We start from the raw sequence: 14619 nt of genomic DNA, 5'->3' as shown, positions 1-14619 counted from the left end.
AGATAGGGGAACGTAAATGGGGATATTTTGTGCACTTGTCAGAATCAAAGGTGCCACTCTCCTCCTGGCTAGACATTTTGATCCTTTTAAAATAAGTCATAGAGCAGAAATTTTTTAACTCCAAAAGTCTTAAGCTAATCAGACAGGGCTTTTTCTTTTGCCTATTAATGCATAGAATGCAAAACAAAATTGCAACAAATAGTATAATTTCAGCTTGCTGATTATGAGATTACTTTTCCTCTGTCTTCCACTCCCCATTTATCTATCTATTTATTTGCAGTTATCTATTTATTATTTACAGATCCTTGAACAATGTGGGGGTTGGGATGCTGACCCTTTGCTCAGTGGAAAATTCGTGTATAATTATAGTTGGACCTCTGTATCCATGGTTCTGCATCCGAGGAGTCAACCAACTGCAGATTGTGTAGTACTGTAGTATTTACTGTTGAAAATAATCCATGTATAAGTGGACCTGTACAGTTCAAATCCTCGTTGTTCAAGGGCCAGATGTATTTATTTTGATATATTTGAGCACCTTATCACCACCATTTTTGGAGACTGGGTTCAAAGGATTTTTGCCCACAATTGGGCATCTTTCTAAGTAAATGGGTATTTTGCATCCGTTTCCCTATAATACCCCCCGCTTCTCTTGGGGAATAAATGATTGGCAATAATGTCTACCTGCTCTGTTTTCATTGTTGATTTAATGGACATGTATATTTCACTCTTTTGTTGTTGTTGTTACAGTAAAAAGGCTGGTGTGATTTCCTTCCCAACTTTTTATTATAAAAATTTTCAAGCATACAGCAAAATTGAAAGAATTTTACAGTAAATACCCATATACTCACCACCTAGATTCTTCCTAGATCCTACTATTATTATCCTTGCTGTATCACATTTAGCCATCCTTCTATCCATTTATTAATCTATCTCATTTTTAAAAATGTATTTCAAATTATATCTAGCACAGCTTTTGAAGAGATTTTCCACAGAAAATTTGCAAGCATTAAGTGTTTCATTTGTTACACAGTAGTTTGCAATTGGTTTTTCTGAAGAAGGTGCACAGAAATATTAGTGTGACTTAAACTTGAGAACCACAGGGATAGGTACAATTTGTTTTTCATGCCTTTTTTGTAAGAGGAAAAAAATCATTACATGTTTGAGGGGCCTCAGGTATACAAAGGGAATGTTGACCAAGGAATTCCCAGAATCATGGAAGGCTTCTCTGAGGAAGTGTCATCTAGCTGATCTAAGTGATCAGGAATCAGCTAGAAGTTGATTAGGGATAAAATATTGCAGACAGGGAATAGCTAGAATGGAAATAAGCTTCATGTGTTTGAGGATCAGAAAAAGCCTGGTGTGGAGGAAGATGGTATGAAATGAAATTAGAAAGGACTAATTCCGATTAAAAAATTTGGATTTTATTTGAAACATATAAGGAAGCCATGGAGTTTTAACCAGAGTAGTGCCATGATGCAACTTAAATTTTTACTCTGACAGATATGGCAAATGGCTTGTGATAGGGCAAAAATGGAAACAGAAAACTGATTATGAAACTATTGCAGTAGTCCAGAGGAGAAATCATGGTGACTTGGATAAGGGTGGCGGTAATGGAGATGAGATGGAACACGCATGGAACTAGGGTATGTTTTTAACATAGAGGCAGCAGGACGTGCTGATGAATTGGATGTGGAGGAGTGAGGGAAAGAAAGAGGAATGAGAGATGAATCCAAGTTTAGGGTTTATGCTTCTATGTCTTAAATTGAGACATAGAATTAAGCCTTTACTTGACAGCTCGTCATCATTTATAGTATCAGGCTTTATGACATTTTTTGTCAGCTGTCATATTTTCAGTACTCTTGTATTGCAGCCCTCCTTTACCTAATTCTTTGCAAAAGAGAAGGACGTTTAATTTTTTATTAGAGGTTTTAGATGCCTTACCTAATGATTTCAACTAGCTTCTGGTCAGAATAAGTACATACTTACTGTTTGTTTAAAATTGTTCTAGACAATAATTTTATCATTTGTAGGGAAATTCCATCCTGTGTTACCCCAAATTATTTGTACCTTTTAGAGAAAATGGTATCAAAATATTTTTTTCTTGGGTGAATTAGTTTTCTGTCATTCTTATTACTCATTCTTATTAGTCAATGTTATTCTCAAGTATTTGTTTTTATGAATTTTTAATTTTTAGTAGTCATAAACTTTATTATATTGAATGAAGGGAATTGCTGTTACAGTGATGAGTAACTCGTGTTTACTCAAGGAATATTAAAAATCCTTTGATAATTTTTGCTTTGATGTTATAGAATTTTATAGATGTGAAATTTCCTAATAAATGTAAACATTTCCTAATATAAATTTAAAATTTTAGATTTTAATTTTTTCATTGGGAGCTGCTTAACATTCATCAAGATTAATAGTTGATATACTTTGTGGCATTTGAATTATATGTGTTTTTCAGTGTCAAAGTGCGATCAGCAGCTGTTACCTGTTTGAAAAGCATTTTAGCCACAAAAACTGGACATAGTTTCTGGGAGATTTATAAGATGACAAATGATCCCATGCTGATCTATCTACAGCCTTTTCGAACATCAAGAAAAAAGGTCTCAAATAATGAATGTTTATTGAATATCCACTATATCTAGAACAGTTCTATTTGCTGTGGGATATGAATATCATATTGCTTAATTACACTAACATTTAACCTTTCTTGGAAATAATTCTAGCTGTACTTTTTGAATCCAAGGGGTTTGTATTTTTAGTTATGGCAGTGTGGAAAAGCTGAGATAGGTAGCCTAAAGAAATGATGGTTGATTTTGGGGGATAGGAGGAGTTCTTTTTTATTTTTTATTTATTTTTTTAATAGATCTTTATTGGAGTATAATTGCTTCACAATACTGTGTTAGTTTCTGTTGTACAGCAAAGCAAATCAGCCAAATGCATACACATGTCCCCATATTCCCTGGTAGGAGGAGTTCTTAATGACAGGCTTTTTTTCCTTAGGAGTAGAAAACCCTTACTTTGATCCCATGAAAGCCATTTATAGATATTGTGATCAACAAGCAAGTGTTTATTTCCATAGCAAGTTAAAGTATCACAACCCTCTAGTGAAATTTAAGATGGCCTATAGATTTCTCCCTTTTCCATGTTGATATCATAACAAGGTTCCACTGAAAGTACTCTGTGAAAGATACTTAAGAACTCTTACTTCTCCTTTATTTTGTTTAATATTTTCTTTTCATAAAGCAACTGAGAAATATGCTGTTAAGTTTTCACCTTTTAACTTCAGCGCTTACACCTATCATTGAAATGATACTTTTAATGTATCGTAATATAATTTTGGTCTCAGTGAAATTATTGACAATATAAGCTATTAATAAAACTAATAGTATAACCTGTAAAACACTGTAGTTTTAACATTTTAAAATTTCATTTCATTCCAAAATCAACTCTGTATGGTAGATTTGGACTGGATTCATACATGAGACAGATGAGGCAGAGAGTCTGTGATTTGTTTAACATACCACTAGTGAGCTGAGAGTAGAAGTTAAGTTTCCTGCTGTTTAGATCAGTAATTTTTTACCAGATGACTCTGCCTCTCATAAACATAAATGTATTTTAATTTTAAAAGGTAACTGATGCCTCAAGATTTAGTTTTAAGCATATTTAGTTTTATTTGGAAACAGATTTGTTTATGCCTAGGTATTTGTTTGGCATAGGAAAGGTAAAATGTATTTCTGTACCTTATTTATGTTTTCTCATCACTTTTTTCTAGTTTTTAGAAGTACCTAGATTTGACAAAGAAAGCCCTTTAGAAGACTTGGATAATACAAGCCTGTGGATTCCTCAAACTGAAAATCATGACATTTGGTTAAAGACACTGACTTGTGCTATTTTGAATAGTGGAGGCACAAAAAGTGAAGTTCTTCAGTTATTAAAGCCAATGTGTGAGGTAAGAAGATTAATTAGTCTGACTTATTCCCTTTCTAACTTTGTTTTTTTCATTTGAGCTTTCTCATAATAATTTTCTTTGATGGTCTCATTCCATTTCACTTTTGTGTGAATGTTCATGGCCTGTATATAAAAAGAGTGCTTTGTACTGCAGATCATCTTCATGCAACGTCACCTATACTCAGCTGTTGTGAATCCATCCAACAGGGCGTCTTTATTTAGCCACAACTTTATGCAGTAGGTTTCAGCTGTGGGGTAGCTACATATTGGATGCTGTGTTAGTTTCTGCTGTAGAGCAAAGTGAATCAGTTACATATATACATATATCCTCTCTGTTTTAGATTCTTTTCCCATATAGGTCATTACAAAGTATTAAGAAGATTTCCCTGTGTTATACAGTAGGCCCTTACTAGTTATCTATTTTATATATAATAGTGTGTGTATGTCAATCCCAGTCTCCCAAATTATGCCCCCCTCACTGTCCCCCCTGGTAACCATAAGTTTGTTTTCTACATCTGTGACTCTATTTCTGTTTTGTAAATAAAACCATTTGTACCATATTATTAGATTCCACATATAAGTGATATATGATATTTGTCTTTCTCTGACTTACTTCACTCAATATGACAATCTCTAGGTCCATCCATGTTGCTACAAATGGCATTATTTCGTTCTTTTTTATGGCTGAGTAATATTCCATTGTATATATGTACCACATCTTTTTTATCCATTCCTCTGTTGATGGAAATTTAGGTTACTTCCATGTCCTGGCTATTGTAAATAATGCTGCAGTGAACATCGGGGTGCATGAATTGTTTCGGATTATGGTTTTCTCTGGATATATGCCCAGGAGTGGGATTGCCGAATCATATGGTAGCTCTATTTTTAGTTTTTTAAGGAATCTCCATACTGTTCTCCATAGTGGTTTTACCAATTTACATTCCCACCAGTAGTGTAGGAGGGTTCCCTTTTCTCCACATCCTCTCCAGCACTTACTGTTTGTACATTTTTTGATGATGGCCATTCTGACTGGCTGAGGTGATACCTCATTGTAGTTTTAATTTGCATTTTTCTAATAATTAGTGATGTTCAGCATCTTTTCATATGCTTTTTGGCCATCTGTATGTCTTCTTTGGAGAAATGTCTATTTTGATATTCTGCTCATTTTTTTGATTGAGTTGTTTGTTTTTTTGATATTGAGCTGTATGGCCTCTTTGTATATTTTGGAGCATAATCCCTTGTCTGTTGCTTCGTTTGCAAATATTTTCTCCCATTCTGTGGGTTGTGTTTTCATTTGTTTATGGTTTCCTTTGCTGTGCAAAAGCTAAAAGTTTAATTAGGTCCCATTTGTTTATTTTTGTTTTTATTTTCATTGCTCTAGGAGGTGGATCAAAAAAGATCTTGCTGTGATTTGTCAGAGAGTGTTCTGCCTGTGTTTTCCTCTAAGAGTTTTATAGTATCTGGCCTTACATTTAGGTCTTTAATCCATTTTGAGTTTATTTTTGTGTATGATGTTAGAGAGTGTTTTAATTTCATTCTTTTACATGTAGCTGTCCAGTTTTCCCAGCACCACTTATTGAAGAGACTGTCTTTTCTCCACTGTATATCCTTGCCTCCCTTGTCATAGATTAGGTGACCATAGGTGTGTGGGTTTATATCTGGACTTTCTATCCTGTTCCAGTGATCTATATTTCTGTTTTTGTGCCAGTACCATGCTATTTTGATTACTGTAGCTTTGTAGTTTCATCTGAAGTCAGGGAGCCTGATTTCTCCAGCTCTGTTTTTCATTCTCAAGATTGCTTTGGTTCTTTGTGGTCTTTTGTGTTTCCATACAAATTGTAAAATTCTTTGTTCTAATTCTGTGAAAAATGCTGTTGGTAATTGGATAGGGATTGCACTGAATCTGTAGATTGCTTTTGGTAGTATAGTCATTTTGACAATATTGATTCTTCCAATCCAAGAGCATGGTATATCTCTCCATCTGTTTGTGTCATATTTGATTTCTTTCATCAGTGTCTTATAGTTTTCTGAGTACAGGTCTTTTGCCTCCTTAGGTAGGTTTATTCCTAGGTGTTTTGTTCTTTTTGATGTGATGGTAAATGGGATTGTTTCCTTGATTTTTCTTTCTGATCTTTCATTGTTAGTGTATAGGAATGCAAGAGATTTCTGTGTATTAATTTTGTATCCTGCAACTTTACCAAATTCATTGATTAGCTCTAGTAGTTTTCTGATAGCATCTTTAGGGTTTTCTATGTATAGTAGTATCATGTCATCTGCAAACAGTGACAGTTTTACTTCTTCTTTTCCAATTTGGATTCCTTTTATTTCTTTTTCCTCTCTGATTGCCGTGGCTAGAACTTCCAATACTGTGTTGAATAAGAGTGGTGAGAGTGGACATCCTTGTCTTGTTCCTGATCTTAAAGGAAATGCTTTCAGTTTTTCACCATTGAGCAAGATGTTTGCTGTGGGTTTGTCGTATATGCCCTTTATTATGTTGAGGCAGGTTCCCTCTGTGCTCAAATTCTGGAGAGTTTTTATCCTAAATGGGTGTTGCATTTTGTCGAAAGCTTTTTCTGCGTGAATTCTGTGACATGCTTTCTTGAGTGAGAAAAGAGGTGTGGTTGCAGTTAGCTTTGCTTTTTTATTTTGGGGGGTACACTACCATTTATTTCATTAGCGAGTAATGGTACCTGCCAAGGTCAAACAAAAAGTTTATACGCTTTTATCAATGTATCATCTAAAACAGCACAATGTGATGATGCTCTAAGACTTTAAAAGCTAACCGAATTTATAATACTGTCAAGCATGATTCAACAGAAATATGAAAACAAAATACCTGACTAGTTAAACATCTACCAATTAAAAATAACTGATAAAAGAAGTGAATATTTCGGTAAAGTACCCTATTGAAAGCAGTTTGTAAAGCAGTCTTTGTTTCTACAAAAAAAAATGTTAACAGTGAATAAATCATCACGCTCTCTGCAGTACTACACTGCGTTCGTAGCAGTTCAGAGGACTTATTCCCTCAGCTGCTGCAAGTGCTACCAGCTGAGAACACCCTTCAGAATTGCCTTGATAATAGGGAGTTGCTTCACCCCAAATCATACCCTCTTCCCAGGGCAACCTGCATTCAATGACTGGTTGACCTTAGAGTATAAAAGCTCTGTACCATTACCACAACTCAAGACGGCTCTGAAGGTCCACCTCAGCTTCTGAGCTCCCCACAGCGTTGGTGGAGACCTTTGTTGCTGCTGCACCACACCCCAACTTTTCCCTCACTCCAGTCCTGCTTCTTCCTTCCCTTCCTTCTACAGACATTGATCCCAAGAGCACTCCCTAGTAAACCTTCTGCACTGCATGCTGATCCTGCCTCTGTCTGGCATACTGGCATAGAGTTAAGCACCCGAACATGTGTTTGATATAATAAATACATCTTCTGAAAAAAAAAAAATTTGAGTGATACCCTGGATACACACACAACTCATTTCTCATTAGTGAATAAACCTAAGATTTTTTAAACACTTTTTTTTTAAAATAAATTTATTTTTGGCTGCGTTGGGTCTTCGTTGCTGCGCACGGGCCCTCTCCAGCTGTGGCGAGCGGGGGCCACTCTTGGTCGCGGCGCATGGGCTTCTTATTGTGGTGGACTCTCCCTTTGTGGAGCATGGGCTCCAGGCGCGTGGGCTTCAGCAGCTGTGGCTCGTGGGCTCCAGAGCAAAGGCTCAGTAGTTGTGGCACACAGGGTTAGTTGCTCCGCGGCATGTGGGATCCTCCCGGACCAGGGCTCGAACCCGTGTCCCCTGCATTGGCAGGCGGACTCTTAACCACTGTGCCACCAGGGAAGCCCCTAAGATTTTTATAACGTTCTGACTTTGGGCCAGAAGATAAAATGTTCCAAATATACATTCATACACACACACACACACACACACACACACACACACACACACACACACACACACACACACACATACAAACACACCCCAATTCTTAGTTACTTAACTTCTGTATTTCCAAAACTGGCTTTTTGATTTGTCTTTAGTTTGAAAGGGAAAAAGTGTACAATTGATAATCAATAATCTGTTTCGTGTGTGTGGTATATGATGAATACATGAAGATGATGTCTTGGCAAAAATAAAGTTGAGTACTGTTTTAATGTACCACATATATTAAAGTAGTTTTTTATACTTTGGAGTATACCACAAATAAGTACCCTAATTGTATGCCCAGAAATTGGGGTTTATTAAAAAGTAAACATTTTAACATGACTGTTGTAGCTCTTCACTGAATGTAGAAAATGTTCAAAAATCAAATTTTCAGCTTTTCTCTTAATGTTTGATCCCCATTTTCCCTTTTATCAAATTAGAAAACTGCTTCTGTTATTAGTAACACTTTTAAACTGTGAAATTTTTTTTACAGTAGTGACATAATAATTTCATTTGTCAACAATGTCCTATTTTATTATATGCAAGTGGCCTAGACTGAAAATGAACAATTGCAGTGTAATGTATAGGTTTGATTTAGATATTTTAAGTTAGTTTGATTTTTTTTTTAAACACTACCTGCTACACATGTTTTTTGTATGTTTTTTAGTAGTACATGGAGTTCATGACAGATTCATCTGTCATTTTTTTAAAAAGGTTAATATGTCAGTAACAGGGAATGAAAATTTTAAGTAAAATATTTTTACTGAAAACTATTGACTGGATGTATTTGTATATTCTAGGTGAAAACTGACTTTTGTCAGACTGTGCTTCCATACTTGATTCATGACATTTTAATCCAAGATATAACTGAATCATGGAGAAATCTGCTTTCTACACACATTCAGGGATTTTTCACTAACTGTTTCAGACACTGCTCAGAAACAAGCCGATCCACAACTCCTGCAAATTTGGATTCAGGTATTCTGTTAAATTTCTCAAATTTATACTGTTAATGTCTCAGTTCTAGGGAAAGATAGCTTGTTTGAATCCCATCAAGGCCCTTGTAGGCTTAATTCCATAACCTCTAAACATCTATTCTCTTATCTGTATAATGGAGATAAAAGTTGTAGCAAGTTTTCAATGAGATAATGTATGTAAAACAACTAAGATAATACTTGATGCATAGTATCCCTTCAGTAAACATTGACTACTATTAATGGAGCAAGTAATTGAGCATTCAGTCTGTGTCAAGCACCGTGCTTGGCACTGGCAGTAAGGATGTGAGCAAGACATAACCCTACATTCTAGTAATTGAAACAGCAGACAAATAAATGCAACCACATATTATAGGTACTGTGCTGGAGATATGATGGAATTTTATATTAGAGCTATGGCCAACTCATTTTTTAAAAGCAACCTTTTTTTTTTTAATTAAAAAATCATATTTATTGTGGGAAATACAGAAAAATTGGCATAAATTCAACAAATTAAATCACCCATAATTCTGTCATCTAGGATAACTACAATTAACATTTGGTATATATACATCAGTTTTTTTAAACAAAAATTGGATTATGCTTTACTTACTTTTATAACCTACTTTCCTTCCATGCTATATAAGAAGTATTTCCCATGCTAAGAGCTTATTGCAGGAAAAATTCAATGAGGAATTGGGTACACATAATACATGTATACATAGTTGAAGGCCAGATTTTTTCATCGTGGGTCAGATTTTCAAACCTAAATTTGAAAAAAGGAAAATATTTACAGATTTGTAATGTTAACTTACTGTCTTTAATATTGATACATAATACTAATGTATTTTACGTACAAACATAAAGCTAGGTACAAATTCACTTACTGTACTTCAAGACCAGCATAATTATAAGAATAGTATTGAGTTAATGTGATATTTTGCCACAACTAAATTATTCTTCCCAACCTTGACTATGGTTCCAGTCGCTTTGACATAGGTTGTGATTACTCAATTCTCCCAATTACTTCCTTTTACTTTCACTAACACAGCCTTTATATGACATGACCGTGTTGCCATTTAAACTTTACTTTGCTCTGTTTTATTATTTATGTATGTTCCTTTTTATTGGCTAACAGCAGTTACAAATCTTCTGTTGGAAATAATATAATTGTTAAACATAAACATGGATGCCCATTCTGTGGTCCTACTAGATTATAAGTTGGTCATGTAAATAATTCAAAATATGCTTATATGAATTTTCTTTAGGCCATTGAAATGAAAATCCTAAAATAAAAATTCTCATAGAGACTTGGCAAACTATCCAGCCTATATCTCCTATTCTTAATTTGAGAAATACAGATATAAGTGATTCACAGTTACCAGTAAGCATTTAAACTTTAATATTATGTAATTTGAAGTAATAGTAAAAACAATTTTATAACATGCCAAGTTTGATATAATTGCTGCTTATGATAACCTGATAATCTGTTATCATGAACATAGCTAAGACTTTTTATTTATGTTTATCATTTGTACATACATATTTATGCCACAGCCTCTCAAAGGCAAAATTAGCCAGTTTTATTTTATGTCTGTGTAGAGTACCAATATTTTTATTGCCTTAAATGAAAATTTAAACTTCACATGTCAAATCTATTATTGAAAAGGAAAGTAAATATAGATTCCTATCAAATTAAATGGTTTCTTTTCTGATGTCTGTAAGTCTCACTAACTTCACTTGAATGTGCCACGTGCATCTCAAATTCAACTGTCCGAAGGTAAAATTATTATCTTCACCTCCTTCCCCAGCCTACTTCTTTTAATGTGTACCTCTTCAATGAATGGCATGCAGTTGTCCAAGCCAGAAACATTTCTCACATCTCATCTGATTACCAAATCTTGTGAGTTCTGTGTTATAAATAACATTAGTCCATCTATTTCTCTCTGTCCACAGCATCCTTACTGCTTTTCAGCTCTGTGGTTTAACACAATGAAATCTTTCAGTAAATTCTCCATGATCTTTCTTGTTTCAGCCATCTTATCACTATTTGCCAGGAACACTATCCTTTCTTCTTCTCCAGATGGACCATTACTCTTCTTTCAGATATCGTTTTTTTCTGTGAAACTATTCTTATTCAGAGTTCTTTTCTGTATGCCACTACGGTATTCTAAGCTTTCCCTATTCTAGCACACATCACACTGTGTTAAGTGTCTCTTAGGCTGTCTTACAGCCGTGAGGGAACTGGGCCTGAGCTGCCCACCCCCACCAAGGCCTTTACTGGCTCTTTTTTTTTTTAGCTGTTGTGGTTTTGTTTTGCTTTGTTGTTGCTGTTTCGTTTTTATTTTTGTTTTTTCTAATATATTTTTTATTTTTCTAATTTTATTTCATTTTTTATTCTTTGTTATTGTTCTCCTTTTTGTTTGTTGCCTTTTTTTTTTTTTGCCACACCACGCGGCTTGCAGGGTCTTGGTTCCCAGGCTGGGGGTTGGGCCTGAGCTGCTGTGGTGGAAGTGCCGAGTCCAAACCACTGGACTAACAGAGAACCTCAGACCCCAGGGAATATTAATCAGTGTGAGCTCTCCCAGAGGTCCTCATATCAGCACCAAAACCCAGCTCCACCCAACTGCCTGCAAACTCCAGTGCTAGACACCTCAAGCCAAACAACCAGCAAGAGAGGAACACAGCCCCATCCATCAAAAAAAATGAGATGACAAAAAAATATGGTACAAAGAAGCAAGGTAAAAACCTACAAGACCAAATAAATGAAGAGGAAATAGGCAACCTATCTGAAAAAGAATTCAGAGTAATGATAGTAAACATGATCCAAACTCTAGGAAATAGAATGGAGGCACAGATCGAGAAAATACAAGAAATGTTTAACAAGGACCTCGAAGAACTAAAGGACAAACAAACAGTGATGAACAACATGATAACTGAAATGAAAAATACACTAGAAAGAATCAGTAGCAGAATAACTTAAGTAGAAGAACGAATAAGTGAGTTGGAAGATAGAATGGTGGAAATAACTGCCGAGGAGCAGAATAAAGAAATGAGTGAAAAGAAATGAGGACAGTCTCAGAGACCTCTGGGACAACATTAAATGCACCAGCATGCACATTATACGGTCCCAGAAGAGGAACAGAAAGAGAAAGGGTCTGAGAAAATATTTGAAGAGATTATAGTGGAAAACCCTAACATGGGAAAGGAAATAACCATCTAAGTCCAGGAAGCACAGAGAGTCCCATACAGGATAAACCCCAGGAGGAACACATCGAGACACGTATTAATCAACCTAACAAAAACTAAATTCAAAGAAAAAATATTAAAAGCAACAGGAGAAAAGCAACAAACAACATACAAGGGAATCCTCATAAGGTTATCAGCTGATTTTTCATCAGAAACTCTGCAGGGCAGAAGGGAGTGGCAAGATATTTAAAGTGATGAAAGGGAAAAAACTACAACCAGGATTACTCTACCCAGCAAGGATCTCATTCAGATTTGATGGAGAAATCCAAAGCTTTACAGACAAGCAAAAGCTAAGAGAATTCAGCACCACCAAACCAGCTTTACAATAAATGCTAAAGGAACTTTTCTAAGTGGGAAACACAGGAGAAGAAAAAGACCCACATAAACAAACCCAAAACAATTAAGAAAATGGTAATAGGAACATACATATTGATAATTACTTTGAATGTAAATGGATTAAATGCTCCAACGAAAAGACACAGACTGGCTGAATGGATAAAAAACAAGACCCATATATATGCTGTCTACCAGAGACCCACTTCAGACCTAGGGACACATACAGACTGAAAGTGAGGGGATGGAAAAAGATATTCCATGCAAATGGAAATCAAAAGAAAGCTGGAGTAGCAATACTCATATCAGATTTAAAAAGTCTAAAATCTTTAAAATAAAGACTGTTACAAGAGGCAAGGAAGGTCACTACATAATGATCAAGGGATCAATCCAAGAAGAGAATATAACAATTATAAATAGTTATGCACCCAACATAGGAGCACCTCAATACATAAGGCAAATGCTAACAGTCTTAAAAGGGGAAATCGACAGTAACACAGAAATAGTGGGGGACTTTAATACCCCACTTACCCCAATGGACAGATCATCCGGACAGAAAATAAAGAAACACAAGCTTTAAATGACACAATAGACCAGATAGGTTTAATTGATATTTATAGGACACTCCATCTGAAAACAGCAGATTACAGTGTCTTCTCAAGTGCACACGAACATTCTCCAGGATAGATCACATCTTGGGTCACAAATCAAGCCTCAGTAAATTTAAGAAAATTGAAATCATATCAAGCATCTTTTCCGACCACAACGCTGAGATTAGAAATCAATTATAGGAAAAAAAACTGTAAAAAACACAAACACATGGAGGCTAAACAGTTCGCCACTAAATAACCAAGAGAACACTGAAGAAATCAAAGAGGAAATAAAAAAACACATAGAAACAAATGACAACAAAAACATGACAACCCAAAACCTATGGGATGCAGCAAAAGCAATTCTAAGAGGGAAGTTTATAGCAATTCAATCTCACCTCAAGAAACAAGAAAAATCTCAAACAATGTAACCTTATATCTAAAGCAACTAGACAAAGAAGAACCAAAAAACCCCAAAGTTCATAGACAGAAAGAAATCATAAAGATCAGAGCAGATGGGACTTCCCTGGTCATCCAGTGCTTAAGACTCCGTGCTCCCAATGTGGGGGGCCCAGGTTCAGTCCCTGGTTGGGGAACTAAGATCCCACATATGGCAACTAAGCACACATGCTGCAATGAAGAGCCTGCCCAGCCAAAAGAAAGAAAGAAGGTAAGAAAGGAAAGAAGGAAAGAAAGATAAGAGCAGAAATAAATGACATAGAAACGAAGAAAACAGTAGCAAAAATCAATAAAACCAGAAGTTGGTTCTTTGAGAAGATAAACAAAATTGATAAACCTTTAGCTAGATCCATCAAGAAAAAAAGGGAGAGGATTCAAATTAATAAAATGAGAAATGAAAAAGGAGAAATTACAAGTGACAATGCAGATATACAAAGGATCATAAGTGACTACTACAAGCAACTGTATGCCAATAAAATGGACAACCTGGGAGAAATGGACAAATTCTTAGGAAGGTATGAGCTTCCAAGACTGAACCAGGAAGAAATAGAAAATATAAACAGACCAATCACAAGTAATGAAATTGAAACTAATTAAAACCTTCCAACAAACAAAAGTCCAAGACCAGATGGCTTCACAGGTGAATTCTATCAAACATTTAGAGGAAGCTAACACTTGTACTTCTCAAAATCTTCCAAAAAATTGCAGAGGGAGGAACACTCCCAAACTCATTCTACAAGGCCACCATCACCCTGATACCAAAAGCAGACAAAGATATCACATGAAAAGAAAATTAAAGGCCAATATCACTGATGAACATAGATGCAGAAATCCTGAACAAAATACTAGCAAACAGAATCCAATAGCACATTTAAAGTATTATACCCCATGATCAAGTGGGATTTCCCCCAGGGATGCAAGGTTTCTTCAATATACACAAATCAATCAGTGTGATACACCATATTAACAAATTAAAGAATAAAAATCATATGATCATCTCAATAGATGCAGAAAAAGAATTTGACAAAATTCAATACCCATTTTTGATTAAAACTCTAGAAAGTTGGCAGAGAGGGAACCTACCTCAACATAATAAAGGGCACATATGACAAACCCACAGCAAACATCAAGCTC

At 35.4% G+C, this 14619-nt stretch overlaps 2 protein-coding genes across 9 annotated transcripts in view; one reads left to right on the top strand and one right to left on the bottom strand.

Moving 5' to 3' along the window:
• The window catches only part of ATM (ATM serine/threonine kinase), a 141313-nt gene that overhangs the window by 75363 nt on the left and 51331 nt on the right, over positions 1 to 14619 (top strand). For all 8 annotated transcript variants that reach the window (XR_014231814.1, XM_082343427.1, XM_082343425.1 and 5 more), the window contains 3 exons: positions 2465 to 2606; positions 3779 to 3955; positions 8681 to 8858. Coding sequence is in view for 7 of the 8 variants with exons in the window: in XM_082343427.1 (XP_082199553.1) it covers positions 2465 to 2606; positions 3779 to 3955; positions 8681 to 8858 (497 nt within the window). In the remaining variant the exon portion in view is untranslated. The remainder of the gene's footprint in view (positions 1 to 2464; positions 2607 to 3778; positions 3956 to 8680; positions 8859 to 14619) is intronic.
• LOC309606433 (protein MFI) overlaps positions 8868 to 14619 on the bottom strand; it is a 175337-nt gene continuing 169585 nt past the window's right edge. Inside the window, exon 8 of the mRNA XM_082343537.1 lies at positions 8868 to 9620. Coding sequence (XP_082199663.1) covers positions 9524 to 9620 — 97 coding nt within the window. The 3' untranslated portion in view covers positions 8868 to 9523. The remainder of the gene's footprint in view (positions 9621 to 14619) is intronic.

Source organism: Balaenoptera borealis, assembly GCF_965194805.1.
Source record: "Balaenoptera borealis genome assembly, chromosome: 11".
Classification (NCBI taxonomy): domain Eukaryota; kingdom Metazoa; phylum Chordata; class Mammalia; order Artiodactyla; family Balaenopteridae; genus Balaenoptera; species Balaenoptera borealis.
This window is presented reverse-complemented; position numbering and strand designations above follow the sequence as displayed.